The sequence below is a fragment of the Stomoxys calcitrans genome, chromosome 2 (assembly GCF_963082655.1).
Source record: "Stomoxys calcitrans chromosome 2, idStoCalc2.1, whole genome shotgun sequence".
NCBI classification, from domain to species: domain Eukaryota; kingdom Metazoa; phylum Arthropoda; class Insecta; order Diptera; family Muscidae; genus Stomoxys; species Stomoxys calcitrans.
In genome coordinates, this window is record NC_081553.1 from 13,767,925 (window position 1) to 13,795,807 (window position 27,883).

At 41.6% G+C, this 27,883-nt stretch overlaps 2 protein-coding genes and 2 long non-coding RNA genes across 8 annotated transcripts in view; all 4 read left to right on the forward strand.

Moving 5' to 3' along the window:
* LOC106087260 (dynein assembly factor with WDR repeat domains 1) overlaps positions 1-27,883 on the forward strand; it is a 99,082-nt gene that overhangs the window by 66,744 nt on the left and 4,455 nt on the right. Inside the window, exons 1-5 of one of the 5 annotated variants that reach the window (XM_059363109.1) lie at positions 4,420-4,611; positions 20,165-20,240; positions 20,320-20,820; positions 23,999-24,316; positions 24,673-24,973. In XM_059363109.1, coding sequence (XP_059219092.1) covers positions 4,512-4,611; positions 20,165-20,240; positions 20,320-20,820; positions 23,999-24,316; positions 24,673-24,973 — 1,296 coding nt within the window. In that variant the 5' untranslated portion in view covers positions 4,420-4,511. Of the gene's footprint in view, positions 1-4,419; positions 4,612-19,771; positions 20,241-20,319; positions 20,821-23,998; positions 24,317-24,672; positions 24,974-25,029; positions 25,112-27,883 lie in introns of those variants that run through there. The other 4 variants (XM_013252247.2, XM_059363110.1, XM_059363108.1 and 1 more) reach the window with 4 other exon arrangements.
* LOC106087263 (uncharacterized) lies at positions 3,642-4,397 on the forward strand. The gene is made up of 2 exons (XM_013252249.2): positions 3,642-3,822; positions 3,880-4,397. The coding sequence occupies exons 1-2, from the start codon at positions 3,809-3,811 to the stop codon at positions 4,322-4,324; spliced, it is 459 nt and encodes a 152-aa protein (XP_013107703.2). The 5' UTR covers positions 3,642-3,808; the 3' UTR covers positions 4,325-4,397.
* LOC131995119 (uncharacterized) lies at positions 5,821-7,467 on the forward strand. Its single transcript, XR_009397167.1, has 3 exons — positions 5,821-6,288; positions 6,570-6,688; positions 6,772-7,467. It is a non-coding gene; the product is annotated as an uncharacterized LOC131995119 (long non-coding RNA).
* Positions 8,154-18,041, forward strand: LOC131995118 (uncharacterized). The gene is made up of 6 exons (XR_009397166.1): positions 8,154-8,242; positions 9,746-10,684; positions 15,760-16,082; positions 16,151-16,881; positions 17,163-17,281; positions 17,365-18,041. It is a non-coding gene; the product is annotated as an uncharacterized LOC131995118 (long non-coding RNA).

Consider the following 27,883-nt stretch of genomic DNA (forward strand, 5'->3'; position numbering starts at 1 on the left):
TGATTGCCGCGGGGACCAGTGGTCAAAACATTGCTTATGAAAAGGCGCCAATAACCTGACTTGTCATATCGAGTAGCACAGGCACCCAGTGTTTAAGCAAAGCCCATGTCGGCCGACCTCTCAAGTCGATACCGCTGCAGTTGAAGTTACTCCGTATGGACCATTCCACTATGCGCAACCTGTAGACGCGCACGGTAGCTCTCAGCTAAGCTTCTCGTAATGACGAAGAAGCAGCACACAAATCGGAGCTCGGAGTTTTAACACGTGTGGTGTCAAAACACCAGCCCATGCTTGGGCTGGCCTGGTGACTTTACCTTGTATAGAAGGTAGCATCATTTGCCCAACAACAACGATATAACCAAGATATATTCATTTACAGGTAGTGGCAGTTGCCTAAAAACAAAATATTGAGTGCACTATCTGCCAAAATCCGTGATTAGTACAACTCTGATTTTGTGTATGTTACTAATTCGCTCCATTTTTCGTTGTTTGTGTGTGTGTTATGGTTCTTAACTATAATGCACACACACACAACCAGCACTTGTTGACAGATACTGTACTTTGCGAGAAAAAATTGTACTTAGCTGGTAACAGTACACTACCTGGTAAATTTGTCATGGATATAACCCTGTGGGAATGGGGATAGAAGTTCCCACTCATCTGCCGAACTTTTGTACACTGTCAAATTAACACTCTAGCAATAGCCAAAAAATATTAATTTCTATCCCCATCCTCACAGGGTTGTATCGTTGATATCGTTGTGGTTGTTGGGCAAGTGACGCTATCTTCTTTAATTGTACAATGCTTCCAACATACTAAGAGAATAAACTACCAATATTGGACCTAGGCAAATTTATTCAAGGTAAAATCATTAGCCCTATAACAACGATATCAACTGTACAACCCTATGGAGATGGTGGCGCAAATGGCTGTCAAGTTTCTGTTCACTTCCTAATTGACATTCTAGTTTTTATTATATCCTCCACCATAGGTTGGAGGTATACTAATTTCGTCATTCTGTTTGTAACTCCTCGAAATATTCGTCTAAGACCCGTAAAGTATATATATTCTTGATGGTCATGACATTTTAAGTCGATCTAGCTATGTCCGTCCGTCTGTCTGTCGAAAGCACTCTAACTTTAGAAGGAGTAAAGATAGCCGCTTGAAATTTGACACACATACTTCTAGTGTAGGTCTTTTGGCTGCCATATAAACCGATCATGGATCTTGACTTCTTGAGCTACTAGAAGACGCAATTCTTGTCCGATTTGGCTGAAATTTTGCATGACGTGTTTTGTCATGACTTCCGATATCTGTGCTAAGTATGGTGGAAATCGGTCCCTAACCTGATATACATAGCTGTCATATATACCGATCTGGGGTCTTGACTTTTTGAGCTTCTAGAGGGCGCAGTTCCTACCCGATTTGGCTGAATTTTGCACGATGTGTACAGTTATGGTTTCCAACAACTGTGTTAAGTATGGCCTGAATCGGTCCATAACATGATATAGCTGCCATATAAACCGATCTTGAATCTAGACTTCCTGGGCCACTAGAGGGCGCAATTGTTATCCAATTTTGCTGAAATTTCGCATAACGTGTTTTTAGAGACTTCTAATAGCTGTGCCAAAAATGGTTCAAATCGATTCATAACCAGGTATAGCTGCCATATAAACCGATCTGGGATCTTGACTTCTTGAGCCTACAGAGGGCGTAAGTATTATCCGATTTGGCTGAATTTTTGTACAACGCCTTCTCCCATGACCTTCAACATACCTGTCAAATATGGTCCAAATCGCTGTGTAGCCTGAAACAGCTCCCATATAAACCGATCTCTCTATTTTACTTCTTGAGCCCCTAAAGGGTGCATTTTTACTCGAATCGGCTGAAATTTTACACAATGACATGGTCTTCACCATTCAATTCAGTTATGGTGCGAATCGGACCATAAATTGATATACATAGCTCCAATATTACAGCAATTCTTTTCTTTTGTCCTTTGTTTGCCTAAAAAGAGATATCGGGAAAAGAACTCGACAAATGCGATCTATGGTGGAGGGTACATAAGATTCGGCCCGGCCGAACTTAGCACGCTTTTACTTGTTTTCATTATCATGTGTAGCAGCCACAACATCAAAAGATTTTTTATAATCATAAAGATGTTAATTAAAATTAAACCAATTAAAATGTGAAACAAGTAAAAAGGCGTTAAGTTCGGCCCGGCCGAACTTTGGATACCCACCACTTCTGGTATATATGTAAACCGTCTTTCATCAAAATCAGGTGAAAATTGCATACCTTAGGCCTCATAGCAGTTATATGAAAATATGATCCGATTTGGACCAATGTCTAACATGCCTAACATAAGTCAATGTGTCAAATTTTAGTTAAATCGGATTATAAATGTCCCTTTTTTTGGGGCCTAGACTTTAAATCGAGATATCGGTCTATATGACAGCTATATGCAAATCTTGATCGATCTAGACCAAATTGCAGAAATATGCGGAGGGTTTAAACTTAACTCTCGGTCCCAACAATAAATACGCCTTTAATGGGCCCAAAACATTAAATCGAAAGACCAGTCAATACGGCAGCTATGTCCAAATCTGGACCGATCTGAGTGAAATCAATGAAGGATGTCGAAGGGCCTAACACAACTCACTGTCCCATATTGCGGCGACATCGGACAATAAATGCACTTTTTAATGCCCCAAAACCTAAAACCGACAGATCGGTCTATATGGCAGCTATATCCAGATCTAGACCGGTCTGTGCCATAATGCAGAAGTATGTCAAGGGGCTTAACTTAACTCACTGTCCCAAATTTCGGCGACATCGGACAATAAGTGCGCCTTTTATGGGCCTAAGACCCTAAATCGGAGGATCGGTCTATATGGCAGCTATATCCAAATCTCACCGTATCAAATTTCAGCAAAATCGGCTTTTATGGGCCTAAGACCCTAAATCGGAGGATCGGTCTGGATGACAGTTATATCCAAATTTGGACCGATCTGGGCCAAATTGACGAAGGATGTTGAAGGCCCTAGCACAACTCACCGTACCAAATTTCAGCAAAATAGGATAATAAATGTGGCTTTTATGGGCCTAAGACCCTAAATCGGAGGATCGGTCTATATGGCAGCTATATCCAAATCTGGGCAAAATTGACGACGGATATCAAAGGGTCTAACACAACTCACTGTTCCAAATTTCGGGTAATAAATGTGGCTTTTATTGGCCTAAGACCCTAAATCCGGGCTATATCAAGATATAGTCCGATATAGCCCATCTTCGAACTTAACCTGCTTATAGACAAAAAAAAGATTTTGTGCAAAGTTTAAGCTCAATATCTCTATTTTTCAAGACTGTAGCGTGATTTCAACAGACAGGCGGACGGACATGTCTAGATCGTCTTAGATTTGTACGCTGATCAAGAATATATACACTTTATAGGGTCGGAAATGGATATTTCAATGTGTTGCAAACGGAATGACAAAATGAATATACCCCCATCCTTCGGTAGTGGGTATAAAAAGGAATAAAAAAAAATTTTAAGATACAAACAAAGCATTTGACGTTCTAGTGGGCTTTGGAAACAACTCACCTGGGCTAGTGACTTTACTTTGTATAAATTTAAGTACTAGCACGGCAACACTGAACAGGACTGCAAGCTATCGATTATTTAATTGTCATGGTCGATATGGGATGTGACTATCTTTCATTTTTTCACTATCTTTTTGCATACCTCGACGCACGGACCCACGGAGCTTTTTGAAATTTTCTTGTTTTCTGATAAGCACAGATAGCCATGGATATTAAAAGGTAAGTTATGTGTTATTAATTTTTATTTCGTTAACAAATTCAATTCATCATTTAAAGGAAATCAGTTAGAGAAATTCGTCGATGGGATTCGCAGTTAAAGAAGCATTTAAGTGAACACGAAGCAGCTATACATGATTTCTTTGAACTGAATTCAATACATGATATAATCTATAATGAAACTAATTCAAAAATTATGATGCAGCACATTGATTTGCTCATTAAAACTGATACAATTGAAGAATTTCTGTTGGGCATTTCTAAGAAAATCGCCGAAATACAAATCAAACTCATAGACAGCTCGAAAAAAATTAAAAATCGGAAGGAACTATCAATCCTTATGGAAGTTTTGCGGCAATATACAGTTTTCGACAAGGCGGCAGCAGAACGCATTGACGTAGCGAATATTAGGTTTTCCAAAATCGTTGAAAAAGCGTTTTCTAAGACACTTAATGAGGCATTTTTAAAATTCCCTATGAAGTTTATTTGCACGAAGAGTCTTTAACTTTTTGTCATTGTGTATTGATAAAACGATGTAAATATCAATTTTAAATTAAATAACATAATTAATATCTAAAGTTTTTCATAATTTTTCAATAAAAATGTGGGGATGCCAGAATTGGTGTATGCAAGATAAATTGTGATTGAATTATGTTTGGGGAAGCCCCCGATTTAAGTACCCACAAGTTGGCATGGCGCATCGTCGTTGCTTATTGCTGTTTTACACGTTACATCGTGATGTGTTATCCATGGTACAATTAAGAGGTGGAGTGTTCATGGTACAATTAAGAGGTAATGTCATTAGCACAACAACCAAAATCAAAGTGATTTTAGAAATAAACTTGGTTTCACAAGTTATTTTCTTCAAATGTGATTTATATTTGTATTTTCATCCTTATAACACTGTTTTGTTGCGTACGTGTGTAATATCGGACGAAACAGAAAAGATTTTAGAAAAAAATCACAGATATGCTATTAAGCCTTTGAAATTTTGATTTACTGCAAAATCAAAATAAAACAAGTAAAAAGACGTTAAGTTTGGCTGGGCCGAACTTGGGATACCCACCACCTCGGGTATATATATGTAAACCAACTTTTGTCACAAACCGGTGAAAAATGCATAACTTATACCCCCATAGCAGCTTTATCGAAATAAAGTCCGATTTGGACCGAATTCGATACGGATATTGAGAGGTCTAAACCTTAAATCGAGAGATCGTTGTTCAATTTTTTAGAACAAAATATTAGTCTTTTTGGTAGCCACATCCAAATATAGATTGATCTGAACCGTATATGACACGGATGTCGAAAAGCCTAACATGAGTCACTGTCAAATTTCAGCGACATCGGATTATAAATGTGCCTTTTATGGGGCCAGGACTTTGAATCGAGATATCGGTCTATATGCCAGCTATATCCAAATCTGAACCGATCTGGGCCAAATTGAAGAGGGATGTCGAAGAGCCTAACATAACGCACTATCCCAATTGTCGGCGAAATAGAACAATATCTGCGCCTTTTATGGGCCCAAAACAAAAAAAAAATGACAGCTTTATCCAAATCTGAACCGATCTGGGCCAAATAGCAGAAAATCATCGAAGAACCTAACGCAACTAATTGTCCCAAAATTCGGTGATATTGGACAATAAATGCGCCTTTTATGGGCCCAAGATCTTATATCGAGAGACCGGTCTATAAGGCAACTATATCCAAATCTGGACCGAACTGGGCCAAATTGAAGAGGGATGTCGAAGAGCCCAACACAACTCACTTTCCCAAATGTCGGCGAAATCGAACAATAATTGCGCCTTTTATAGACTAAGATCTTAAATCGAGAGACCGGTCTATATGGCAGATATATCTAAATCTGGACCGATCTGTGCCATATTCCAGAAAGATGTCGTGGGGCCCAACTTCACCCACTGGGCCACTTTTATGGGCCCAAAACCGTAAATCGAGAGATCGGTCTATAGCTATATCCAATTCTAAACCGATTGTCGTGGACCCCGGAGGGTCCGAACTGTCTCAGCGGAGAAAGGGGACATAGTGTGCTGGCGGGCGCTGGCTGTTGGCGTTAGAGCTCCGGCTGTGGCTCAGTCTGGGGCGCGGTTCTTGCCAACACACCATGTCCAGAGACAGCTGACAAAAAAACTAAATTGAAACCAGCTCTGGATGGGATAACAACACAGGGTCATACTTACTTTACGGCAGGCACGTTATTCGCCTTCTTACTCGCACTCACCGCTATGGATTCGCTCTTCAGGGGGCACTGAGACATCCTACAGTGCCCTGGACGGCCCACCCCAACCATGGTATCCGTTGTCCAACAGTTTTGGATACCCCAGAATCGTCTCCCCGTTCCCCCTCTACAGCATGGTGCACTACCCCTTCCTTACCTTAATGATCTACTCTTCCATAGCGAAATGAGAATACTAAGCCAAGTGGAATTTCATTTCTACGTTATAAAAGGTATGTATGGGCTTTATTTAGAGGTTACATCCTCTGATTTTGATTCTATACGTTAAATTAACATTGATCAAAATATTTAAATGTTAAAGAAAGCTTTATAATTACTGCAATTTACAAAAACAAAAAAAAAAACGCAATTTTTAAGGCAATGCAAAGTAAGAAATTCAATTAATTAGATAAAGATTAAAACAAATCAAACTTCTAAAATCAATCCAAAAGGACTTAAAAAAAAAATAAAAAAATTACAATATATATATATAACTGTTTTTTTTTCTTTTCAGAAAAGTGCCTTTGTTGCGTCTGTCAGATCACCGGACTGGAATGCTTCGACGACGGCTCCCCTGGATAGCAAGACAATTTGGTAGCGGAGGTGCCCTGGATCTCCCTTTTTATGTTCTTGGTAAGTATGTATAGGTAGTTCGTGTAATGTCTTATCCTCAATAAAAATATATAATTTCTTGTTTTTCTTTTTTTTTCTTTTAGCCAACCTGCAGGGACAACATTAAACGACCAAAGGGTCTTTTATTTAAAGTGTATTCCTAGTGCCCTAGAATGAGCTCACCCTACTTCCTAGGTTGTATCGTCCGTTCAATCACCGGACTGCAGATATGAAACCCAATGTCTACCCTGTTTGCTGCCTAAGTTATTCTGTTTTCTTTTTTTTTTTATTTCTTATATTTTTATTCCAGGATGTGTGTCAAGCTAAGTTTCTCTGTGTATCGTTCTAAGTATTGAACATATAAAAAGGAGCATACATCGGCCTACCTTGGCACCTACGGGCTGCTGGTGCAAAATTCCCTCGGGGACACTGGAGCAGATGGCGGCGGTGGAACCAATGATGAAGCTGGAGATGCTGATGAGATGATGATGTTGTTGAGGATGGAAATGTTGACGTTGCCGTGGATGACGATGGTTAAAATTGCAGTAGAGGTGGGTATTTATTATTTGACAAAAAGTTTTTGTTGTTCTGTTTAGTCTTTGCTATGTTTTATTCGTGGCTCAAATTAACGTTCTTTTTCAAAGCTTTTTATATTTCACAGGATCTTTTTTCTTTAGCATTAATTAGCACTAATAAGTTTATTTAGCTTTAAGTTGATCTAAAGTAACTTCAGCTTTTTTACTACAAAAGCTAGTCTTTATTCCTTTCACAAAAAAAGGAACATTTATTTGCTTTTAAATAAAAAACTTTATGCCGTTGGCATCACATATTCTGATTTGTTTTTTTTTCTCTTTTGTTTGTCAAGCTCACAATCAAAGGTTTGTAGAACACAACATAACCTTTTCTTTTTTTTTAAAGTTTTCTCTCTTTTTGAAACACCACTTTCAACACTCTTGAGTACACCACCTCTTACTGCTTGCACGGCTCCATCCAAAAAAAACTCGTCATCTTCCCTTTACTGTCCATCATGGTTCCCCCAAGCCATCATGTCCACCGAGGAACCATCATAAAATTTTGTTTTCCAAAATAGCAAAAACAAACAACATATGGTTTCCTCGATTTTCATTGTAGTAGTTACCTTTGTATGTGGAGGTAACATATGCTGGTATCGCAGGGTTGCATTCACCAGCTGCCATAAAAAAAACAGACTGTTCAAACCCAGATGTCGCTCTTCTCTAATCAGACATAGGGTGACACGCTACAAACCCAATCATCCTTTAGACGTCACCGTCATAGGATGGGAGGGAAAAACAAATTTTTGTCATGTATATAATAACATAACGTGTGAACGTAGCATTAGTCAAACCTATCTCAGTGGGTGTAGCCTCCTTAAGAAAAAGTAATTCTTCTCCAATAAATGTACCTTGGGCTATAAGTATACCTTGAGTCGAGTAGTACCTATCCGGTACTCGACTAACCAGTTATACCTTCCTTAGACATACCTTGATCAAATTAATTATATCACTAAAGCGGACGGACGGAAAAAATATGCTGAATAAGCATTTAAATTAAAAGGTAAGTAAAAGTGGTAAAACTAAATATTGTGAAATAAAAACGAAAAAAAAATAAAATAAAATAAGCATATAAAAATGCTTTGGATAAAAAAAATACAAGGTGCGTCCAAAAAAAACCAAAAAAAGTGCGGTAAACTTTACGCGTGTGCGTGTGTGTGTGTATAGAAATGAATGGACGAGTAACTACGCCAAAAAAAACTTAATAAAAAAACTCTACTTGCCTAACAAAACGCAATAAAAATGAAATGTAAATAAACAAAAGTGTAATGTATAGAAAATTATATGCCGGCCGTGGAGGAATTCCCATGAAAAAGTGAATTATAAGATAAAAATTGTTATACGGTGCTGTGTGTGTGTGAATGGAACCAAACGGCAGTAAACCAAGATAACAGGCACCGGCCAGTAAATAATGCCGGACAAAGAATCAATAGGAAAAAAAAGGTAAAAACCTAAATTTTTAATAACCAACAGTGAAAATTGGCAGAAAAATAAATTTAAGTGGTTATGTACAAATCATATGTGGTTTGCAAAACGTAACCTACAAAAAAACTAACTAAAAAAAATTCAACCAAAAAAAAAACGGTTTAATTTGATGTGCAAGTGTGTGTGACTTTAAGTGCGTATTACTTTACGGTATCCCTACCATCATCTGTAAACCACTCAAATCATGAATGGAGGTGGGGGTGCTAAAACCAAACTGAGTGCCAAGACAAATTACTCCGCAAAAAGTGAAGTGTGAGAAACCAACAAAAACAATTGCGGAAAATGTGTGTGTGTCATGTGCCTAATGTAATGCAAACATAGAACAGGTGTTAACACTCTCTTCTTCTTGTGATTTAAACAGATCGAAAGAAACCGAACGATAATGAAATGCTGTGAATCATTTATAAGTTCAATGAACGCAAAGTGAAAGTGTTGTGAGAAAGTTAAAGTAAAATCAAGGTAAAATCTCAACTTGGAAAACGGGAAAAAAAAATAAAAGAAAATTTATAAAAATTGTGTAAACACAAAAAAAATTAAAGGAAATGGAAAATTAGAAATTTTCGAAATAAAAATAAAAAAACTCTACCAAAGAAAATTTTCGGAACCAAAGCTAAAATGTTTGAATGAAATTAATGTGAAACAAAAGAATTATTTCAGTGAAAATACATACACCAAAGTTAAAAATGTAAAAAAAACAATATAAACAAAATTGAAGTCTATTTTCGTTTGGTCAAATAAGTGAAAATAACAAGCCGCTAATTTAAATCAGAAAAATTTTAAATGACAAAAAAAAACAAGAATCTAAAAAAAAACTACGAAGCTCCCAAAGATAAAAATACAATGAGATTCAAAAGCAAAAATTCCTCAAAATTCTAAACTTCAAACAAAAAAAAATAAAAACAAAAATTCCTCTAAAAAAATTAAAAATATCAAACCAAAGGAAAATCTTAAAATAATAAATAATTTTAGAAAAAAAATTGCATTTTGACTAAACAAACTTTCTTCTTGGTTCTCTTTCCAGATGCTGCAACGACACCAAACTCGCATCGGCCGCTTCGCTTGAGAGCACGGACCATACCAGACGTGGACCAGCGACATAATGTGCCCAGGGCAGATGAACTGGTAATTGTCAAATAAATAATACGCCACGGCGTATTCTTTATTACTCCTCTCAGCCCCCTACTTGCACTCACCACGGCATCCCTCGCCCCATGTCCAAGATGCCATAGCGATAGAAAGACGGGTCGGCCCGACATACACCGAGGTCGTCAAGAGGCTCTACCGTGGTTGAGTGATCTCCTGGGGCCGGCATCGAAAGATGACAATCTCTCGTCCGGACAAAACGCCTTCCGCCGCAACTCGCGCTCCATGTCCAAGATGCCATAGTGATAGAAAGACGGGTCACCCACTGCGAGGTTGACAGCGAGCTCTCCGGCGGTCGAGGCACCCCAGATAGGCAGAGAGAAATGGCACTACCTCGTTCTAACCCCTGTGCACATTACACCACTGGAACACTCCTGGCGGCCCCGCACTCGCGACTGCGTAAGACCACGAGTTTCGTCGCTCTCAGTCCCCGACGGATAATTCAGGTAAGTATAAGGTAAGTATAAAGTTCCAATCCTCTAGGTCCATTTACTCATCGTACACACACACACGTCCTTCACCGCCTGTTGACCATGGGATGTAACTTGCAAGGAATTTTATGGAAGCAATTCAACTGACCATCTATAGACGGTTTCGCCTAAACTGCCGCCCAAGGCGAACAAAAAAAAAAAAATCTAAGTTTAACCCAGAAACTGCGTGCCTGCCAAAACTAAAGCTAAGTATCCTTAAATCTAAAATTAAAAGATAATTCAAATTCTAATTCATTTCAATACTTATCCTACAGCCTACTATTCTATTGCCTTACCTCTACTATCCTTGGATTCCTAAGGAGGATTTGGAAAGTACCATAAACCAGGTAAGTGATTGCTACTTCCTCATCAAAGGTGTCGCCGTAGTATAGCGATCTATCATCGTTATGCCTATTGCTTAAGATCCTTCGCGTGGTATACCCCTATTGTCCTGCCTTTCAAGTCTTCAATCTCGTAAAGACATCTTCCCACCGGGCGTACAATCCGACATCTCAAATACTTTTTGTTGAGTTTGGCATTAACGCCCTTACTAAAATCGCTCAATTGGTGATTTCGACGGTATACCTCTTGACCCGGGAAGAATCGAACCGCTCTAGCCCTTGTATTATACTTAACGGCCCTGCCTGTATAGGCCTTCGATATGTTCTTTCGAAGCCGTTCCCTTACGAGTTCCAATTGGGTAGCCTTAGGCAAAGCGGCATACTCCGGGTCCTTCATGACATCTAACTGGCGAGCCAACCTGTACACGCTTCCATGAGTTACCATATTTGTTCCAAATAGAGCAAAATATGGTGTCATACCCGTGGAAGCATGTACCGAAGATCGCAGGGCACATTCGATGGCCGAGATATTCTGGTCCCACTCCTTCTGATCTTCCTGCAAATAGGACCTTATTGCTGCCAGTATAGATTGGTTCACTCGCTCCGAAGCGTTAGCCTGGGGCGAGTAAAGACCTGTCCTGAAATGGGTGACCCCATAGGCTTCGAGGAAAGCAGTAAAATCCTTGCTCGTGAACTGCTTACCGTTATCAGACATCAGGGTCTCAGGCACGCCAAACTTATGGAAAACCTCTGTCGTCAAGAACCGGATTACGTTGCGCGATGTGGCCCTTCCCATGGGTTTGAGCAAAACAAACTTGGTGAGGTGGTCCAGAACGATAAATATGAACGAATTTCCGGTCTTCGACCGAACATAAGGCCCCAGAAAATCTACATAGACTTTTTGGAACGGCCTATCGATCTGGACTTCCTCACCCATGGGCTGCTGCATATTCTGGAAATTAGGCTTCGACTCCTTACATGTCTGGCATCTCTGCACGTAAGCTCGCACTTGAGCACCCATATTCGGCCAGTAAAACATCTCCTTCAAACGCCTCAAGGTCTTGTGAAAGCCTGAGTGGGCGGCCGTTGGTGGGTTATGTGCCTTGGCGATAGCCTCCGAGGTTACCTCCTCTGGTACCCATAGCTTCCAGGCGAACTCTTCGCTGGGTATATCTGTGGTCACCGGAACCGTCCTTTTATAGAGGCGACCATCCTTAACGCGAAGATCAGGCAACCTTTCTCCATTCTCCTCGACCACCCTTACCTTCTCGAGGTAGTTTTCGGCCCTGAACTCCGGTGCGTCCATGTCCAACAAGCGCCAGAAACCAAGCTCATCCATATTATACCGTGAGAGAGCGTCAGGCACCACATTCTGGCTTCCTCGCCGATGCTCAATCTCAAAGCTATGCCCTTGAAGCAATAAGCTCCACCGGGCCAATCGTCCGCTTAACTCCTTGTTGGACATTAGCCATTTTAGGGACGAATGGTCGGTGATTACCGTGAAGGGCATAAGCTCAATATATGGCCTGAATTTCTTGAGTGCCACGACTACCGCCAGACACTCTCGCTCTGTTACGGAATAATTTTTCTGAGCTGCCGTTAACTTCTTTGAAACGTAGGCTATTGGGTGCTCTCCGCCGTCATCGTCCTTTTGAAAAAGAACTCCTCCCACACCCACATCCGAAGCGTCGCATTGGACATAAAAATGTCTTTCAAAATCGGGGTGCCTCAGGACGGGACTCCTCGTAAGAGCCTCTTTTAACTTTTCAAAAGCAGATTTCGCTGCCTCTCCAAATTCGAAGGTCTTCCCCTTTTTCAATGTATTAAAAATGGGCTCGGCAATTGTGGCATAATCTGCTATAAACCGGCGGTACCACCCAGTCATTCCCGTGAAGCTTCGTACTTGCTTCGCACTTTTGGGGAAGGCAAAATCCATTATGGCCGATACCTTACCAGGGTCTGGCTTCAACCGGCCTCCACCGACGATGTACCCCAGATAGCGCAATTCTCGGAAACAAAATTTTGACTTGGCCACATTAATTGTGAGGCCGGCCTGCGTGAGCAGAACAGCCACTTGTCTCAGCAGCTCTAGGTGCGTCCCGAAATCTGGAGCCACGATTAGCAAGTCGTCCAGGTAGACGAACACCCTCTCACGCAGATGTGCAGGGATGACTTTATCCATTAACCTACATAACCTTTGGGCCGCGTTACACAGCCCAAAAGGCATAACGGTAAAATGGTATAAAGGCCTCCCTGGAACGGTAAAAGCGGTCTTCTCCCGGCTTTTCATATCGAGCGGGATTTGCCAGAAAGCATCTTTCAAATCCACACTCGAAATGAAATGCGTATCTCCAAGCCGGCTGAGCAGGCCCTCTATGTTTGGGAGCGGATAAGCATCCTTAACCGTAAGGGCATTGAGCTTCCGGGCGTCCAGGCATAGTCGGTTTTTTGTGCCCTTTCGGACTAAAGTCACCGGGTTATTCCATGGGCTTTGGCTTGGCTCAATGACCTTCATGTCAAGCATTCTGTCCAGCTCGGCAAACATTAAGCGCTGCACAGCTGGAGAGACGGGATAGTGCCTTTGTTTTACCGGTTCCGCATCTGCAGTGTCGATAATGTGCATCTCTAGAGAGGTCTTGCCCAAACCTCGATGCTCAAAGGATGGATAACGCTCAATTACCGTGGCCAATCTTCTCTCCTCATCTTCGTTTAAGGCGTGACGGGATGGGTCAACTGGTTCTTCATCCTCTTCAGCCCCCAGGGACAAACTCTCGACGCTGGCCACCAACTTAAAAGCCTTCATAAAATCGATGCCCAGGTATAGGGCCTTGCTCAAGGCTGGGACCAAAAAGAACTCAATCTGTTTCTCAAGTTTCTTAACTTTTACCTTCACTCGGATGCGGCCTACGACCTCTAGGGGTGTCTCGTCCGCTGTATGAACTACGGCTCTATATGCAAATATGGGAATCCTGGCCTTTTCGACCCTTTCAATGCAATTCTGGCCAAGGCAACTCACCGTGGCGCCACTGTCCAACAGTCCCTCGACCTCTTCCTCACCAATCTTTATCCGCATGTAAAGCCGGGAATCTTCACCCTCATACAATTTCGCAGAGGCTATTTCTTTTCTAAGGTCTTTCCTTTTCTTGTACCTGAGCCTGGCTTTCTCCATTCTTGTCTTATTCACCTTGAGGTTACCTTCGCTAAAAATTCTGTTTCTAACCTCTTGGTACTTCGCCCTCCTTATGGTCCAAGGCGTTATTTCCTTTAATCTCAATTCAGAATTTAATTCATTCTCCAATTCATTCTTAATCCTATCCTTATTCTCTAAAATAGTTACTCCAGCGGAGTCCTGCTCCACATGATCGGCTACTACTGGGGGTGCATCGGTTTCGGGCGCGTTTCCCCCTCTCTCGGGCCCGCTTGTCGGTTTCCCTGACACCGCGGACATTTGGGTTTCACCACGTTCTCCATCCCGCACCCATAGCAAAACAGTTTCCTTGTGGTGGATGGGCAGTCCACAAAACCGTGGCCCTTCTCCCGGCAGTTCCAACAGATATAATTGGACTGCCTACTGATGGCTTCTATTTCCAGTTCCGGCTCCTCTTGGTCATATTCCAGCTCATTTACTCTAGGGGCAAATTGCTGGCGGTGTGCCTGAGCGAACTGCCTTTGATTTGCTAGCAGCAACTCCGCCTTCCTACACTCCTCTCTGAAGTGCTGCAACCCATACATTCTTATCGGAAAGACCAGCGCCGCCATTGCCTGTTTGAGATTGCCTTTCATCATCTCCACCATCATCTCCTCCCTCATGGGCTCCCGTTGCTGGTGGCGAAGGCGCAGCATAGCGCTACAGAAGTCCTCGAACGACTCGTGGGACCCTTGCCTTCGGTCCATCATCCTCCTCTGTATATCGAAGTCGCTCTCGAACTTCCGAAACTGCGCCAGGAATGCCTGTTTCAATTCCGGATAACTGCGAATGTACCCCAACCTCCTCTGCATCCAGTACCACTCCTCCGCCGGTCCCTCCAGCAGCTGTGGGAACTTCACCAGCACCTCATCCCACTCACACCGATAATCCTCCCGAAGCTGTTCTATACGGAACATAAAATCCTCGGCGCTCATCGACTTCGTGGTGCCATCAAACTTCACCCGCCATTTCTCCACATCTATTCTTCTAATGGCCTGTCGATTCGGAATAGGCGAAACTTGCGGGTAATGTGGCGCCGGCGCGTTTACGGCATCCGGAAGATATGTGTTTCTGTCACCCAGGTGGTACTGCTCCGGTGGTGGATGAGGGGATGGCCACCCATCCGGTGGTCCCTGCGGGGCGTCTACGGCTGGAAAGGTTTGGTACTGATTCATTGTTGGCTCTCGGTACTCGCTGCCTCTCGGAATTCGATTCGATGGTGGTATCTGCTGGCCTACGGCCGTGTGTGGCTGCGCTGGTTGTGCGGTCGCTGTCTGTGGGACGCCTGTGCCCATCGGAACATTTAAGTGGGCCAAGCTCTGCTGTACAAGCTGGGGTACCAGCTGCCTCAACTTCTCATCGAGTAACCTGATGAGCTCTAACTGTCCCACACCAATGGCCGAATCTATGACCGCGTTTAGGGAACCTCCTTCTCGTGGAGCTTGGTAAAGCGCCTGGCGTGCAGCATTCGTCTCCCGGTTCTCTCTACGTTCTCTCTGGACCGTCTGAGCTGTCAAGCTGCTGAACTCCGGCGTGTCCGGAGTTATACGTACGTCCGACATATCCGATACCGACAAGGCTGGACTGGAAACCGCGGACGTGACCATCATGGGGGTGACTGTTGCTGTTGTTGTGGCCATTGCCATTGCCGAGGCTGCTGCTGTGGTCGTAATGGCTGTCGCCATGTTGGTTACTGTGGTTGTTGTTGTTGCCATAGCCGATGTGGTCGGATCAGGAACCTCACTAGTGTAACTATTTGCTCTGGTATTGACCATTAAACCTACTCCAACCTATAACCTATACCACTAATTAAACTTGATGACAATTCCAAATTACCAAATTCAGCCAACTCAAACTCTAAATACACTAATTATGTCTTCTTCTTTAAACACAGATATGAAAACCAAAATTCACAAACAAGGTAGAAAGTGTAGTGCATATATCCTACTATAGGGTGGGGAACAAGTGAGAGAAGAGCAAATCTAAGCGGATAAGCGAAGCATTCTAAGTTTCCAAATAGGACTTCTCCAAACGTATCCGGAAACTGCTTTCTCTGCCGTAATGTATTGTATGACCCTGAGATGCTGTAGTATATTGGTATTACGTTTGCTACCTACGGACATAACCACACGGCTGTTGTTGAAAACATAAAGATAAACCCAACAACGTCTCATGTGCTTTGGCTCATGGGTATGATTGTATTAAGCGGACGGACAGGTAAGCAAAAGTAATTTGGGCTATTGCAGTTAACTATTGTATATAATGGCATCTCCTTCTCTCCTCAGGCCCGTCGCAAACGAAATGCGGATACCAAAATCCTTAAACTTCGTGACTTACGGGAGTTAAAGATTAGTAAAACACCGTGCCACATCCTGCATCTAACCAGCTTCCAGTCACCACCAGTTTGGCACGCGATCCAAGCTTTTGAAAACTTACGATCGGGACTCAATCCGGTAACCGAAATCCGATCAGTTGCTGGCTGTGGCGATAAAATGATGCGGTCAACCCGATAACTCGGGCCCCATGTTGCGGGCGCCATTCTTGTCGTGGACCCCGGAGGGTCCGAACTGTCTCAGCGGAGAAAGGGGACATAGTGTGCTGGCGGGCGCTGGCTGTTGGCGTTAGAGCTCCGGCTGTGGCTCAGTCTGGGGCGCGGTTCTTGCCAACACACCATGTCCAGAGACAGCTGACAAAAAAACTAAATTGAAACCAGCTCTGGATGGGATAACAACACAGGGTCATACTTACTTTACGGCAGGCACGTTATTCGCCTTCTTACTCGCACTCACCGCTATGGATTCGCTCTTCAGGGGGCACTGAGACATCCTACAGTGCCCTGGACGGCCCACCCCAACCATGGTATCCGTTGTCCAACAGTTTTGGATACCCCAGAATCGTCTCCCCGTTCCCCCTCTACAGCATGGTGCACTACCCCTTCCTTACCTTAATGATCTACTCTTCCATAGCGAAATGAGAATACTAAGCCAAGTGGAATTTCATTTCTACGTTATAAAAGGTATGTATGGGCTTTATTTAGAGGTTACATCCTCTGATTTTGATTCTATACGTTAAATTAACATTGATCAAAATATTTAAATGTTAAAGAAAGCTTTATAATTACTGCAATTTACAAAAACAAAAAAAAAAACGCAATTTTTAAGGCAATGCAAAGTAAGAAATTCAATTAATTAGATAAAGATTAAAACAAATCAAACTTCTAAAATCAATCCAAAAGGACTTAAAAAAAAAATAAAAAAATTACAATATATATATATAACTGTTTTTTTTTCTTTTCAGAAAAGTGCCTTTGTTGCGTCTGTCAGATCGCCGGACTGGAATGCTTCGACGACGGCTCCCCTGGATAGCAAGACAATTTGGTAGCGGAGGTGCCCTGGATCTCCCTTTTTATGTTCTTGGTAAGTATGTATAGGTAGTTCGTGTAATGTCTTATCCTCAATAAAAATATATAATTTCTTGTTTTTCTTTTTTTTTCTTTTAGCCAACCTGCAGGGACAACATTAAACGACCAAAGGGTCTTTTATTTAAAGTGTATTCCTAGTGCCCTAGAATGAGCTCACCCTACTTCCTAGGTTGTATCGTCCGTTCAATCACCGGACTGCAGATATGAAACCCAATGTCTACCCTGTTTGCTGCCTAAGTTATTCTGTTTTCTTTTTTTTTTTATTTCTTATATTTTTATTCCAGGATGTGTGTCAAGCTAAGTTTCTCTGTGTATCGTTCTAAGTATTGAACATATAAAAAGGAGCATACATCGGCCTACCTTGGCACCTACGGGCTGCTGGTGCAAAATTCCCTCGGGGACACTGGAGCAGATGGCGGCGGTGGAACCAATGATGAAGCTGGAGATGCTGATGAGATGATGATGTTGTTGAGGATGGAAATGTTGACGTTGCCGTGGATGACGATGGTTAAAATTGCAGTAGAGGTGGGTATTTATTATTTGACAAAAAGTTTTTGTTGTTCTGTTTAGTCTTTGCTATGTTTTATTCGTGGCTCAAATTAACGTTCTTTTTCAAAGCTTTTTATATTTCACAGGATCTTTTTTCTTTAGCATTAATTAGCACTAATAAGTTTATTTAGCTTTAAGTTGATCTAAAGTAACTTCAGCTTTTTTACTACAAAAGCTAGTCTTTATTCCTTTCACAAAAAAAGGAACATTTATTTGCTTTTAAATAAAAAACTTTATGCCGTTGGCATCACATATTCTGATTTGTTTTTTTTTCTCTTTTGTTTGTCAAGCTCACAATCAAAGGTTTGTAGAACACAACATAACCTTTTCTTTTTTTTTTAAAGTTTTCTCTCTTTTTGAAACACCACTTTCAACACTCTTGAGTACACCACCTCTTACTGCTTGCACGGCTCCATCCAAAAAAAACTCGTCATCTTCCCTTTACTGTCCATCATGGTTCCCCCAAGCCATCATGTCCACCGAGGAACCATCATAAAATTTTGTTTTCCAAAATAGCAAAAACAAACAACATATGGTTTCCTCGATTTTCATTGTAGTAGTTACCTTTGTATGTGGAGGTAACATATGCTGGTATCGCAGGGTTGCATTCACCAGCTGCCATAAAAAAAACAGACTGTTCAAACCCAGATGTCGCTCTTCTCTAATCAGACATAGGGTGACACGCTACACGATCTGTACCAAATTAAAGAAGGATGTCGAAGGGCCTAACACAACTCAATGTCTCAAATTTCAGCAAAATCGGAGTATGTTAAAGGTCATGATAGAAGCCGTTGTACAAAATTACAGCCAAATCGGATAATACTTGCGTCCTTTAGAGGCTCATAAAGTCAAGACCCCAGATCGGTGTATATGAACCGATTCGAACTATTCTTAATACACTCTAGTCGGTCAAGAAGTCAAGACCCCAGATAGGTTTATATGGTTATGGACCGATTTCAACCATACTCAGCCCAGTTATTGGAAGTTATAATAAAACATCTCATGTAAAATTTCAGCCAAATCGGTTAAGAATTGTGACCTCTAGTGGCTCAAAAAGTCAAGTCCCCAGATCGGTTTATTTGGCAGCTATATCAGGCTATGAATCGATTTAAACCATACTCAGCACAGTTGTTGGAAGTCATAACAAAAAACTTCATACTAAATTTCAGCCAAATCGGATACGAATTGCGCCCTCTAGTGGTTCGAGAAGTCAAAACCCAAGATCGGTTTATTTGGCAGCTATATCAGTTTTTTAACAGATTTGAACCATAGAGGCACAGTTATATCTCAGCTATATCGGATAAGAATTGCGTCCTCTAGATACTGAAGAAGTCAAGACCCAAGATCGGTTTATATGGCAGCTATATCAAAACATGGACCGATATGGCCCATTTACAATCCCAACCGACCTACACTAACAAGAAGTATTTGTGCAAAATTTCAAGCGGCTAGCTTTACTCCTTCGAAAGTTAGCGTGCATTCGACAGACGGGCGGATGGGCAGACGGACGGACATGACTAGATCGACTTTAAATGTCATGACGATCATGAATGTCTATATTTTATGGATTCTTAGATGAATATTTTGAGGTGTTACAAATGGAATGACGAAATTAGTATACCCCCCCATCCTATGTTGGGCGGTATAAAAAGGCAACGCGGAGCGTGCCCGGTTCAGCTAGTTGTTAATAAATACAAATAACTCCAAAAAATATGCTGCAATTTTTGTATTAACCGGTTCTCGGAGACCAACAACACTGTTCCCATTATTTAGCCAACATTAACTTTATATGGTACTAAAAGCTCTTGAAAGCTTTTCATATGAAATGGATTTTAGTTTTAACAACACCATTCAACCGTTTTATAAAATTTTATTATAAGATAAATTTAAATATCTGCAATAAACTACTAATAGAATTAAAAAAAAATCTTTGTAAATTAACAAAAAAACTCATTAGGAGTTTTAAAGTTACTCCCAATACATGGCCTTAATATTGAACCAACAGAATGAAACCCAAAACGAAATCCTTGACAACGGTTGCAAATAAACAACCTGTCCATGGTGGGTACACAAAAGAAATTCCCATACATAGTTGTTCGCAGTTATTTTCAAGCTCTTTAACATTCCACAACATTTGGCCGCCCTTTTGTTATAGAGACTTCATGAAATGAGTTTAAATAAAATCTATTTGCGTTATTATCCTCCAGGTAATTGTAAATGGGCTGTGAACAACAAACAGAAAAACGAGCCTTGTCTTTAATTCAATTACGAATCGAAAGTTGGAATTCATGTGTAAAAGTGTACATCTTCCATTCTTTCTCTCCCCAAGGAATTGCCTTAAATTTTCAATACGCCAATGGCGAGGAGTATTTGCAACATATTGACTTATTGGATTTGAATTCCAAGTAGGTATTGAAAAATGATGGTGGAAGGGTGAGTCGAACACATGCTTTGGTGTAACCTCATATTCGTTTTCATTTACAGCTCCAATCCAAATGATGTGGCACGTAATCTACTTCGAAGAGACCATGACAATAAAAGTCAACAACAAGGACAACAGCAAACACCCCCATTAGGACGAAGCCAGCAGAAGCTTGAAAAAGAAGCAGAAGAGCAAACATGTGGCACATTAAGCAAACGTAAAACCTATTCTAGAAGCAACTCATCTTCATCTGCATCAGCCAATGGCAAAGAGCCTAGCAATGCCAATACAGATACTGTCAATGGTGTCCTGCGGAAAGCCATTGCTAAGCTGCAACGTAAACTGCAAGAGCCCACAAAGAAAAAATTCTATCTGCACACGCGACTCGACACGCACATCCTGCCATTGACTAATGTGGCATTCGAACGAAGCGGAGAACGTTGCCTAACCGGAAGCTATGACAGAACGTGTCGCATCATCAACACGCACAATGGAAATGTCGAACATGTGCTTGCCGAGCATGATAATGTTGTCTTTTCGGTCGCCTTCAATTTTCCTAAATGGTAAGTCTCAAGTCAGCCAAACAGACAATCTGTCGTTCAAATCGCAAGAAAAACATTACGGTATTAATATTTCAACGTAGGTGTTTTTAAAAAGTGACCAAAGTTTATATGGAGCAAAGGTATAAGAGGAGACTCCCAACCACATGGCCCGAACATTGGTTATCAAATTCGTTTTCTAATCTCAAATACCTTTCATTTGACCCACATATTGGCATGGTCGAAAAATGTATACCCTCTGGGAGGTGTTTTGGGGAAGGAGTGAAGCCTAAAATACATGGTCCTACATTTGGATATCAAATTCGTATTCTACACCCAAATACCTTTATTTGAGCCCCATATTGCGATGATCAGTAAAAAGTTGCTGTTTGCGTTCTATTCTCATATATTTGAACCCCATATTGCCATTGGCCTCAAAATTGGATATCAAATTCGTTTTCTAATCTCAAATACCATTCACTTAAACCCCTTATTGAAAAAGTCAGCAAATATGTCCGGTTTGGGGTATGGGCCCTAAAAACTACGAATATCGAGCTCCACTGTCTTGAAGACCCAAATTGTCTTGGTGAGCAAAAAAGTCCTACTTGGGGATTGTTATGGACAGTTGATGTCAGAATGTTGTCGTGGTCTTCTCCTAAATACCTTTAATTTGAGCCCCATATTTTCATAGTCGGCAAACATGACCGGCTTGGGGGGTGTTTTGGGGGATGGGCGGCCACTCAGTGAGTTGACCATGAAAATATATATCGGATTCGTATTCTACTCTAAAAACCCTCTTATTTGAGCCTCATATTGCAATAATCAGCTAAAACTTCCTATTTGGGTGGAGTTGCGGGGGTGGGGTGGCCCCATAGACACTTTTCCCGAATATTGATATCAGATTCGTGTTTTACTCCCAAAGACCTTTCATTTGAGCCCCATATTGCTATGGTCGTAAATTTGTCCCCTTTGCTGATGTTTTTAGGGATAGGGGCCCCCAAACACTTGGTCCCATATTTGAATATCAGATTCGAATTCTACACTTAAATACCTTTCATTTAAGCTTCATATTCCCATGGTCAGTAAATAAATCCTGGGGGGTGTTTTGGGGAAGGGGTGAACCCCCAGAAACGTGGCCCCACGTATTCTTCTCGCAAATAGCTTTCATTTGAGTCCCATATTGCCATGGTCGCTAAATATGACCGATTTAGGGGTGTTTTGGGGGCTGGGGTGGTCTCCCAAATACTTGGTCCGACAATTGGATATCAGATACGTTTTCTAATCTTAAATACCTTTCTTTTAAATCCCATATTGTCGTGATTGGTGAATATATATATATATTTGGTAGGTGTTGGGGTGGAGCACCCCCCCCCCCCCCCATCGCTAGGTACCCCATCCGAAATTTAAATATCAAAATTTTGTTTGTAGGTTGCTATAATAGAGCACACAAAATTTCACTTAAACCGCACCACCCATCTCCGAGATCTGGCGTTTCCGAAAAACGAGATAAGGGGGAGGGTCCGCTCCCCCTTCAGATATCAAAAAATGTAGTACACTATTTTCACCACGGGATAATGATCCCGTGGTGAAAATAGGGCATCATCAGTAAAAATTTCAAGAAAATCGGTTCAGCCGTTTCTAAGACTATAAGGAACACACAAACAAACAAACAGACAAACAAACAAACACAAATTGATTTTTATACCCTCCACCATAGGAGGGGGGCATACGTCATTCTGTTTGTAACACCTCGAAATATGCGTCTGAGACCCCATAAAGTATTTATATTCTTGATCGTCATGTCATTTTAAGTCGATCAAGCTATGTCCGTCCGTCTGTCCGTCCGTCCGTCTGTCTGTCGAAAGCACGCTAACTTTCGAAGGAGTAAAGCTAGCCGCTTGAAATTTTGCTCAAATACTTTTTATTAGTGTAGGTCGGTTCTCATATAGCTGCCATATAAACCGTTCTGATATAGCTGCCATATAAACCGATCTTGGGTCTTGACTTCTTGAGCCTCTAGAGGGCGCAATTCTTGTCCGATTTGTCTGAAATTTTGCACATAGTGTTTCGTCAAGCTCCTGTAGGTAAGCGAGCTCGTTCCAGTCCAAAGGATCGATCTCCGCGTGAACATGGTATCCATTGGTTACTGAAAGCCGCCAATAACTTACCTTGTCATATCGAGCATCACAGCCACTCAGTATTTGTGCAAGAGCCGGTGGCGCCCGACCTCGCACTGAGACTCTCCACTCGATACCGCAAATTGTACGCGGTATCTCAATTGTACGCGGTATCTCAATCGCTGGATCTCAATTGGGACAGAGTCGACGTGGTCCTCCTGGGCAGGTCTCTCTTGTCATCAGCAATAGGTGGGGGCGCCAAGGGCTATGTTCGGTCGGTATGATGAGGTCGCATTAGTTACTGCATCTTGGTGGATATTCTGCAGACTCGCCTTGTATGAGGCAGTTGTGAGCAGAACTGTAAGGTTTTGGAGGACTGCATTCTTAAGCATCCAGACATTCGTCTTCTTGTTCCTGGGAGGGCGGGCCAGCACGTTGAGTCGGAAGTTCGGGAGGTTCTCTTAATGGCAGGACAGGAGAAACTGCATGGGTAGAAGTTCATTGTGGTCTTCAACTCTAAGAATCTTTGTGTCGTCGTGTAGATGGTCGGTGATCGCCATTTGGTGACATCCTGTGATGGTCCTTAGCGCCGAGTTTTGACAAGTTTTTAGGTTTCACCAGTATATCTCGCACTTTCCAGCTATGCATACCGCATAGTTTATCACCGGTGGCCCGATTCCCTTATAGGTTGTCAACAGGTTTTCCTTGTCCATTCCCCAGGTGCTGGTGGCCAAAGATTTGACGATTCTGTTGTTGTTTCTTGCCCTTTCACAGATCGTAGTAGCATTGGCCGACATTAAGAGACAATTGTCGATGGTTGCTCCTAGAATCTTCGGATGCCCACCGTTGGGATCGTTTGTCCGTCGACCTGTTTCTCAAGCTCTCTGGTATAATCAGTTGTGCAGGTGATGAATAGTGTTGCTTATAAGTTGATGGGGGAGATTTTCAGGTGGAATATGGTTTTCCGATTTGACTTGAGAGGCTTGCGAACTCTGAAGGATTAGAATCGATTAAAAATCTTAATAGAAGCAAAGAGCAAGGGCAGACACAGTTATTTCATTCAAATATTTCTGTTTTCTTTCCAGCGATCGTATTGTCACCGGGTCCTTTGATAACACTGCCAAAATTTGGTGCCCTTCGTCAGGTCAATGTCGCAGCACTTTAGTTGGCCATACTGCCGAAATAGTAGCAGCCGAATTTCAACCTATTAACAATGAGTCGATATGCACAGCATCGATGGATGGCACAGCTCGATTATTTCATGTTGAATCGACGCAGGAAATCCAAACATTAACACACCATGGTGCAGAGGTGATAAACTGTCGATTTAGTAGAGATGGCAACATGTTGTTGACGGGATCGTTCGATAGAACTGCCGCAATTTGGGATATAAGAAGCAAAAGGCAAGCTGATATCAGAAGAATAAAAGGAAAATTAAAAAAAAAATTAATTAAGAAAAAAAATTTTACTGTTAAAAATAATTTTAAACAATTTAAAACAATTGGAAGAAGTTTAAAAAATTAAAAAAAAATTGAAAAATTAAAAAAAAATTAAAAATTACAAAATTTTAAAGATTAAGAAAATTTTAAAAATTAAGGGAATTTTAAAAATTAAAGAAATTTAAAAAAATATTAAAAAAGCTAAGGAATAAAAAGGAAATACAAAAATTGCATTGTTTTCAAAACAAAAATATTCAAATATTAAAAAATAATAATAGGTTTAAAACTTTTAATGAACTGTTTAGTTTCCCTATTTTCAGTTTGGTAACTCAATTACGTGGCCATACAGCCGAACTTAGCAATGCCATTTGGAATTTCTCCGGCGATTTAATAGCCACTGGTTCCTTGGATAGCACTGCCCGGGTTTGGGATATAAGAAAGAGTAATGAGCCACTTTTTATCATCACCGAACATACCGATGAAATTTTGGATGTAAATTTCGATTGTAGTGGACGTCGTTTGGCCACAGCCAGCAATGATTGTACAGCGCGGGTATGGAGTTTAAAGGGAGATCTGGAAATGATATCGGTTATGGTGGGCCACACCGAAGAAGTATCAAAGGTAAAGCAAAAATCATGTTATCTTATATATAAAAATCTAATTGTGTTTGTTTGTAGGTTTGTATGTTTGTGTGTTCCTTATAGACTCAGAAACGGCAGAACCGATTTTCTTGAAATTTTCACTGATGGTGCATAATGATCCCGTGGTGAAAATATGGTAATACATTTTTCTGATTATCTGAAGGGGTAGCGGACCCTCCCCCTTATCCAAATTTTCAGAAACGCCAGATCTCGGAGATGGGTGCTGCGATTTAAGTGAAATTTTGTGTGCTCTCTTATAGCAACCTACAAACAAAAATTTGGTATTCAAATTTCGGATGGGGTACCTAGGGGGCCGCCCCATCCCAAAGCCTACCAAATATATATATACACTAATCACCACAATATGGGACTTAAATGAAAGGTATTTAAGATTAGAAAACGTATCTGATATGCAATTGTCGCACCAAGTGTTTGGGAGACCACCCCAGCCCCCAAAACACCCCTAAATCTGACATATTTAGCGACCATGGCAATTTTGAATCTGATATCCAAATTTGGAACAAAGTTTCTGGGGGTTTACCCCTTAACCAAAACACCTCACAAACAGGGCTTATTTACAGACCATGGCAATATGGGGCATAAATGAAAGTTATTTGAGTGTAGAATACGAATCTGATATCCAGTTGTGGGACCAAGTGTTTGGGGAGCCGCCCATCCCCGATAACATACCCCAAAGAAGACAAATTTACGACCATAGCAATATGGGACTCAAATGAAAGGTCTTTGGAAGTAAAGCACGAATCTGATATCAATGTTCAATCTGATATGATTACATAACACCACCCAAATAGGAAGTATTCGCTGATCATTGCAATATGAGGCTCAAATAACAGATATTTTAGAGAAGAACACGAATCTGATATATATTTTTAAAGCCAAGTCACTGACAGGCCGCCCTATCCCCCAAAACACCCCCCAAACCGGTCATGTTTGCCGACTATGAAAAAGTGAAGTTCATATGAAGGGTATTTGGGAGTAGGCCATGAATCTGACATCAACTGTCTAGGGGATGTTCCATCCAACACCATAAAAACCCCCCAAGTAGGACGTATTAGCTCATCAAGGCAATATGGGTCTTCAAGACAGTGGAGCTCGATATTCATAGTTAGGGCCCATTCCCCAAACCGGACATATTTGCAGGCTTTTTCAATAAGGGGTTTAAGTGAATGGTATTTGAGATTAGAAAACGAATTTGATATCCAATTTTGAGACCAATGGCAATATGGGGTTTAAATATATGAGAATAGAGTATAAACAGTCTGACAGATCCGCTGCTACCGATCCTGCATCACATCCAAAGCCTTGAGGATCACAAAAACCTCAGTCTGAAAGATAGTGCACTAGTATATGTGACTCTTAGGAACTCACCAAACACTCCTGCCCCGATGACCCCATCATCCAACTAGGACCCAGCGGTGTAAACAGAGGGACCCGAGAAGTGTGGGACGGCTTGAGTCCAAAGCTCTCTCTTTTTGGTAGGACAATCTCCAGGTCACCATCGAAAGAAGATCCACCCTGTACATAATCCTTCGCGCCGTGGTCGTCTTACTCCGGCGCTTACCGCAGAACGGACGAATGGCCGAAATCCGATGAGCGCCATGTTCCTGACTCTTTAAGTCTAAATGTGGTCGTCATTGCCGGGCATTTTACGTACAAATATAGTGGTGCCAGACCAAGTATAGCGTCCAATGCCATTCTCGGAGCACTCCCCCTTCGTCCTATATATCAGCAATGCCGCGATACCCTGCATCTTCTCAACCCTAAGTTGAGAATCGGTCTATCCACAGCAGTGTAAATCCCGTGGACCGCGCCTGGTCTTAGTCCCCAACTCCTCCCTAATGAGTTACGACAAAAGAAGATCATATTAAGCCCCCGTTTTGCTCTCCTCAACGTTCATTTTCCAGTTCATCTTCTGATCACGAATAAGGCTCAGGTATTTAGCTTCCGGAGAGAGCGCCAGCTCCACTCCATACAAAACCGGTCGCCTAAACTCGCCATATCCGCCCTTTTTGGGGAACAGCACCAGCTCAGTCTTGCTGGGGCTAGACAACTTCTTCGGTGCACCCCAAAGGAAGTCCGTTATGGTAGAGAGAAAGCGATCGCCAACCATAATGACAACGTTGTTGTTGTAGCGGTCTATTAAATCCTGAGGCGGCACCCCTTGCCGATGATGAACTCCATCGGGTAAATCCGGTACGTACAACCGGCTGCCATGGGATTGAAAACGTCATCAGCATAGGCAACTCCCTCACTCTCTCCTCATCAAAGGACCTGAGGCCCCCTTGATAACCGGAGCCACAAGAGTGGGGATTTTATTACAAATTTTTATCCGGTTTATATGGGAGCCGTATCAAGCTATAGATCGATTCAGATATTGGACACGTATATTGAGGGTCATGGGAAAAGCTTTGGCACAAAATTTCTGCCAACTCAGTTGAAAATTGCGCCCTCCAGAGGCTCAAGAAATCAAGATCCCAGATCGGTTTATATGGCAGCTATTGGGTTGCCCAAAAAGTAATTGCGTATTTTTTAAAAGAAAGTAAATGCATTTTTAATAAAACTTAGAATGAACTTTAATCAAATATACTTTTTTTACACTTTTTTTCTAAAGCAAACTAAAAGTAACAGCTGATAACTGACAGAAGAAAGAATGCAATTATAGAGTCACAAGCTGTGAAAAAATTTGTCAACGCCGACTATATGAAAAATCCGCAATCCGGTTTATATGGCAGCTATATCAGGTTATGAACCAATTTAACCATACCTAACAAAGTTGTTGGAAGATATACCAAAACATCACGTGCAAAGTTTCAGTCAAATCGGACAATAATTGCGCCCGCTAGAGGTTCAAGAAGTCAAAGCCCAAGAT